Source organism: Brassica napus, chromosome A9 (genome assembly GCF_020379485.1).
Source record: "Brassica napus cultivar Da-Ae chromosome A9, Da-Ae, whole genome shotgun sequence".
NCBI classification, from domain to species: Eukaryota; Viridiplantae; Streptophyta; class Magnoliopsida; order Brassicales; family Brassicaceae; genus Brassica; species Brassica napus.
Window position 1 is genome coordinate 25,792,051 of NC_063442.1, and position 7,290 is coordinate 25,799,340.

The window sequence follows — 7,290 nt, forward strand, 5'->3', positions numbered from 1 at the left end:
TTCTAGCGGTTGATGATGGCTATATATGTAATCAGATTAATCGTCGACTACTTATACATAAATTAGGCATGGATCTTAAACTAAGAAGAAAACAAGATAAGCAAAATGTATATAGATGTGTTATTATGTGGAGAAAAGGTTAATTAATTAATGATTTGGAAGACACTCGTATTTCTCTGTTACTAGAGGTATTGGCTTTGTATTCTCTCTCTGTTCTGCTCCCACCATGTCTTTGCATGCACTTCCCCAAAACGTTCCCGGCTGTTGATCAAACAATAAAAGCATAAGTGGTATGATCTTGAGTTTCCAATCTCGAGTAACCGGGAACCAGAGTAATCAAAAAAGGCTTTTAGCACTAAAGGATTCATCTAGTTAAGATGTTTGATATACCTGAATCTGACCCGACGTAGCTCTCTAGTACCATCTACTAACTGTCTGATGGTAATGTAAACGCCTGGTTCGTCCTCTTCGATCCACTCAGCCTGCATTTCACTTGCGTTGCTCATTGAGGGTGGTTCGTCTCTTGAAGAAGTGGTGGTTCGAGCTGCATCCATTGGAGGTCCTCCATGATGATGACCATAGTTGCTAGAGCCACCATAGAAGTGATGCGGGACATTAACTCCTGGAGGTCTGAAGTTGTGTCTTGGAGTCCAGTCTTTGCTTTCTCTCGCTGATTCCATCTTCGAGTAAGTTGAATCTCTCTGTGACTAATAGAAAAAATAAACACTGTGACTAATAGAAAAAATAAACAAGACAAAGCTTCACAAAAAAGGTTCTTGTCTGAAGAAACACTCAAGTAACATTTCAAATCAATGTTCCGTTTACCTGATCCTCGGATCTAGCAGGCGTCTGAAGAGCTTGGCGGTTAAATTTCTGTACATTGTAAAGCTCAACAATTTTGTCATAATTCTCACCCCACCACCGTTGAGCTTGCCACTTGTCGAACATCTCCCGGCTTTCAAAACAAGACACAAGTAATGGTTAGTTTCAGCTTCCAGTGTAATAACATAAGCAAGCACTTATGTGTTTTCCAACTAAACGATAATTGAAACATTACATCTAACAGTGTACTGCAACCAAACCAACATACATATCGAAACAGGACATGCAGATTCTGTTCTAGACAACTTACTGATGTAAATCATACGCACAGAAGTTGTTAAAAGTAGGTCAATTACCTGAAGCGGATACGTTTCAGATCATTGCCTCCACTGGGAAGGGAAGCGAATGTGATATGGACACCCGGTTCTACTTGAGCCATCCACTCTTTAGGCCCTTCATCATCTAGTACCACATCACAAGACTGAGCAGAGATAGATTCCCGATCGTTTCCATAGATTGATGTGAATTTTGGCTCTGGCCGTCCAGCTGGATGGTGAGAGGAGTTTGTAAAGTCCCAAGCAGGTGTAGAACCAGCGCTTCCACCCATGTAAGGGTACGGAACACCTTCAGAGGCATTGTCATAATCTGGGAACGGTCTATGTACTTTCTTCATGGGGCTGGTAGATGAACCAGTGCATGGCTTACATTGTTTATAAGCACCCGAGAATTTCATTGCCATATCTTTGATCTGCATAAACGCAACAAAAAGATTAATACAACAGTTTCACTAACATTATATGTAGTATCAGGCTTTAAGCCATGACTAAGTACGTCAAGAAGTTTAAAAAAAGGAGATCTAGTATGATCATTCTTAAAAGAACATCAATAAAGCTACGAGATCTAACATAATTAACATTATTATATAAAAAGAAACTACTTCATCTTGTCTTCTCAATCTGCAGAACCCAATCATAACGGCCATCTCTTTCCTTTTGTATTTTCATTTCTTTTGATTTACTAAATAGTTGCACCTACTCTTTAAACCCTTTGCTTTACTTTTCCTGTTTAGGTAAGAATCCACTAAAGCTTATTTGAGAAAAAAAAAGGTATAATTAGATCAGTCTTCAGTTGCAATATTCATCAAATCATGACCCCCTTAGCTTTAATCAGCCACTACAATCCTAAAGAATAATTCAAACTGGATACATCAGTTAAGGATTTTGGAATCTGGGTTTAAATTGGTTTCAGTAGTTGTTTGACTTTCATGTCTAGTCACATAGATGGGAAACACACACTGACATAACCTATGAAAGAGGGATTGGTGAAAGATTCCAAGCAAGTGAAGTTCCATCTCTGTTTAAACAATAGTAGACCACTATAGTAATGAATTATCACTTCTCATTAGACAAATCTCAAAGATAAAGAAAAGAATATCAGGCGAATCTATGGACTGTAGGTTTTCTTATACAGTATTAAAGAGTTGCTTTTTTATCTTCTGTGAGATACGTTTTAAATTGGGGTCTGTGTCTTTGGTTTGTTTCACTAGCAAGGCAATTAGGGAAAAGCAACAAAAAAAGTGAAAAAAAAAGCAGAAGGATCAACAAAGAAAGAAGAGATTAGATTCATAGGGAGAGAGAGAGAGAGAGACCTGTGTGGTTAGGCTTTTGACGGCTTCTTTAGTATTGGGAGTGGTGCTTCCACGCGCACCGACTTCCTCACCTCCGTCTGCTTTGGTACAAGTTATGCAAGTGAACATCTTTGCCTCTTTTTGTGTTCGCTTGCCTTTTCAGCCCTACAGAATCGTATGAAACAGAGTCTACATAAAATAAACATCACACAACCAAACCTCAACTAATAATACTACTAGAAACCGAATATAGTCATTACAAAACTAAAAAGTAGAGAGAGAGAGAGAGCTAAACAATAAAGGGATCCACAATCCGACATATAGCACGGTAGATATAGCTTATGTAATCAGGGTACGGATTTAATTTATTTAAAAGGTAAAGGTTTTTTTTTAACAAAGAAATGGTCCTACGAAATGAATAGTAACAGACAATCGTAAAAATTAGTTAGAACATAGGAAGGGGAATATGGATGCCAATTGGTCGTTTTCTATAACGCAACACACAACACAAAAGAACAAAAGTTGTGACGCATCTCTCTTCTGGTTAGAAAACAACTAGTCAAAAAGAAAATAGAACTTGATAAAGTTGATTTGGTTCAAGATCTAAACCCATTATTAGTATTTAAATAAATGATGGAAAACAGTCTTAAATTTTTTTTTAAACATTCCGCCATGGTTGGACTTGGGTGTTATACCTCAGAGACTTATAGAGCTCAACACCAATCTCAGAAGGGGCTTATAGAGCTCAGCACTATAACTATAAAGAAACAATTGGCAGGAATACAATAATAAAAGCTATGGGAAGTTCTAATTAGTGGAGTGGATCTTTGATAGAGACAAAAGTATTGAAATATATCTAAAACTACAAGTTAACACTTTTCTTTTTAAAACAAATACTGGAACCAGAAAAGAAAGATAACTTGGGGATCAGAGGATAGGACCCCCGTGAATAACATCTTCTTTATTTTTTTAAATTGTAACATAAAATGGTTTTCAAATTAAATAATGCCTTCGTGTGAAACAATGATGAGCCCCATGGCTATCAAAAGTTGGAATGAGAATAAAAACATTTTAATGCAGTAACCGAAATTCCTGACATTTTAAAAATCTAGATTATGTAAGCAGCCAAAATAAAACAGAAAAACAATTTGACAAAAGAATCAAATAATATGTGGAGGTTATCCCCGTGTTTATCACCATTCTAGACAGGAAAAAGAAAACAGAAAAATATAAAATATCACTGGAAAAGGAAATATTGAATGTTTTGAAACAAGAAAATAGAGTCTTGACAGTCACGTGTTTGGAAAAAGAAAAGGAGTCTGGTTTCTATATTTAGGGTTTTGAGTGATGATGGACCAATCTAAAGCGTGTCGAGAGATAAAAGCTACATACATGTAATATGAATTGTATTTTACCATACAAAAGTTATATTAAAAACCAAAAGAAAATTGCAGCAATCACGAATTACGAAGAATAATAATAGGGGGAGTAGTAAAACACTTGTTGTTGATAAGCAAATGCAATAACTGATACAAACAAAAAAGCCTTTATTTTTTTCTTCTTCTTCTTGATTTTTCAAAGCATTGAATTTGATTTGAATGAAATAATGGATGGTTTGTACACACCTTATGTTTCGATAACTGCGAATCTGATTTAAGATTATTGTTAGTTAGCAGCTCTGCTTTTAAGGTTGAGTCTATCTCCGTCGCCGGGCACGAGTGGGGCTCGTTCTGTCTTCTGTGTCTAAGCCTACATATATATATAGACCATCATCAATGGCTTCACAATAAATGTGAATAAAGGATTGATAATGATGAATTACAGCTTTTTTTTAATGGCAGAGAAAAATTCGGCGTTCTTCTTAGTAAAAAGCAAAAGCAAAGTTAGGGAACAATAAATACCCGCGAAACTTTTGAAATGAATAAGAAACGGTAAATGTTTCCTGGAAAGCTGTAGAAAATTTCGGTTTGAGTTTTTTTTTTGTTGAAGAAGGGTTTCTATTTGAGAAAAAAAAAAGTATGTTTGGATGGTTAGAAAGCTATGGGAAAATCTGGAGACAAGTGACGAATCAAATCTGTCAAAAAAAATCAAATCAATCAAGTGACAGTAAAGGAAAAATATGCAGCAGATAAAGGCAATACACACACACACACAAATCCTCTGAATCTTTTTTTTTTCTTTCGAGAAAAATAGTTTGAAAAGATCGATCGAAAAAAAGAGTGAATTTTCTGTTCTTTCTCAATCGCTTATACAGAAGAAAAAAAAAGCAAGCAACGAATCTCTCTGATTTTTTTTCATTTTCCGATAAAAAAATTCAGAAAATGGATTTCTCACAACGAAACTCGTACTGACCTGAAAATGTCGTCGTCTTCTTCTTCGTGCGATGTCGAATCTGATTCTGACACAAAAGCTCTTACTCTCTCTCTCTCTCTCGCTCTCGCTCTCTCTCTCTCTCTCGCTCTCGCTCAAGAAGCTATAAAACTCAGTGCTTAAGAATATCCAAAGCAAAAATAAAATCCCCAGAAATCTCTAACAGATTAAAAATGACAACGGCCGAAACTAGTTTCAAAAACCGAAAGAAAAATAAAGAGGGAGAGGTTTCGGGTTGTCGGGTAACTAAAACGGAGCTCCGGCGTTTATTTGTCTTGGAGTATAAATTATGACGAAGAGCAAGAGATGAGACAAGAGCTTCTCTGGGTATTTATACGAGGAGGAAAGAGAAGGTTTTAACGGCGTTAAGTTAAAAAAAACAACAGTGAGTTTTAAGTTTTAACAGAGAAGCCTTTGGTGTGCCGATGAATATTGGTCTCGTTACGAGACGGCAGCGAGGGCCCATGTTGTCTCACACGGTGACGGAGATTGCTTACGTGTGCTGGAACTAGGATTACGTGTCGCTTTACTATTCGTTTAGGACAGCTGAAACCGGGTCGGGCTATGGTCACGATTTATTTGACAGGCCAAGGGAACGGTCGCATCACGATTCGCTTTGTTTGTGTTCCTTTTCTTTCATTTATTTTCATATTTATATATATGCATGTATCATCGTTTTGTCTTGTTCTAGATATGATCATGTTTGATAAAAAAATCATCCTTTATACTAAACGAGTAACGAAGATAGACTGAGATGAGAATTACATACAAAACTATAAAGACCGCGATGTTATATAACTGCTTGTATAGGTAATGTTATGTAACTAAGCTTTTTTAGTGAACTTGAGTTAGTTGAAGTGCTTTAGATAGTGTCTCCATCAAGGATTAATGTTGGCATGGTAGATGGAGACTTGAAGTATGGGATATATACAGCTATGCTATTTGCTTACACATGTGACATGTTTATTTGCCATGTACGTTTTGTTTTAAGTATCTTGTAATGCTCCGACCAAGTGTTTTTTACTTGCATATGTAATTACGTATGCCATATGTTATGTGATTAAAATGATTCTTATATCTTTTTTCACTCACAAAATGTGATACTACTACAAATGCACGAAGTTTCACATGTAGCACGAAAGAATGTATAATTCTTGCGAGATGTTCGAACTTATAGGTTATATTCATTCAAAACTATAGGAAAATATGATGCACAAGCTGCTTGACTTTACTTAGTGGTGTTGTTCATCGATTTCTCTTTTTGCTTTTGAAGAAACAATTGTAGAAAATTCACTCGAGTTCGATAAAGATGGTTAACTAAAACACAAACTTTTAATTTTAAAATTACTAAATATAGGTAGGCATTAGGGAAATCCGTCTGCAAAGTCTAATAGGATGATGATACTGCAACGTTGATTCGTGGTTAAGTAATAGGGATTACACATGTCTCTCTGTATATATATATGTATATTTATCTACACATAAACTTTTCATTTTCAGTAATTATAATTAAACAATAACAGTATGAGAACGTGAATAACAATGTAGCTAATGCAAGAGTGGATTCAAGTTTTCAGATGTTTAGGATTATTTTCTAAGAAGTTAAATTTTCGTTTTCAAGAACAAAATATATTATATAATAGTGTAATAAACATTTTCTTGCTATATACTCCAGTACTATATACGCTATTGTCATCAAACTATTTTTTAATCGATTGAACTGTAGTTCGAACCGTAAGACAATGAAAATTCTAAGGTGCATAAAAGCATTTAGATAATGTGCAACATGTTCGACGATGCTAAACTTTCTTGAAAATAAATAATATCAGACATAAAGATAAAAGATGTATATCTTGAACCCAAAACGTTGGGGGTGGGAACTTAACTTTATTCCTGGGGCTAACCTGTTTTTAAGCAAAGAATGCTTCGAACAGAGGGACAGCAAAATTCCAAATAAAAGATCCAAGATATCATATATACGAGTATAAAACTTGAAATTAGTGGTTAAAGCTCAGAATATAGTTCTTGATTTGTTTTTTATAATGATTGTTAGAACTAAAACTCTATTAATTTTGAATGGGCTAACGAATTGTCATACAACTTTTAAACTGTACTTTAAACGCTTTAAAAAATAGAATTATATCTTCTTTTTTTTGTAACATAAATAAAATTATAACTTTATAAGAAATTCTTAAAATAATATAAATCATGATTTGGTTTCAAAAAGAAGAGTTTTAAAATCTGACTAGTACTTTACAAATTAAAACTTGTTTGTGGTATCTTGAGATGTCATAATCTATATTATAATAGTTGAGTTTTTATTCACTTTTCAACACGCAACGACAGCGATTTGTGGATCTCACTTTTAAAAAGTGTGAAAAGTGTCAAGGCCATAGCTCGAATCCGGGTTATTGAAATAAAAACATCAACATTTATATCACTAAACTAAATAATACTTTGTACATTGATGA

The 7,290-nt window shown here is 34.8% G+C and overlaps 1 protein-coding gene across 1 annotated transcript; it reads right to left on the minus strand.

Moving 5' to 3' along the window:
• On the minus strand, positions 1 to 5,136 carry LOC106435112 (protein BREVIS RADIX). Its single transcript, XM_013875965.3, has 7 exons — positions 4,802 to 5,136; positions 4,075 to 4,198; positions 2,471 to 2,614; positions 1,179 to 1,570; positions 826 to 955; positions 391 to 707; positions 1 to 261 (listed from the first exon to the last, which is right to left on the minus strand). Exons 3-7 carry the CDS (start codon positions 2,576 to 2,578, stop codon positions 183 to 185), a joined length of 1,026 nt encoding a protein of 341 aa, XP_013731419.1. The 5' UTR covers positions 2,579 to 2,614; positions 4,075 to 4,198; positions 4,802 to 5,136; the 3' UTR covers positions 1 to 182.
• Between the last annotated feature and the right edge of the window lie 2,154 nt (positions 5,137 to 7,290).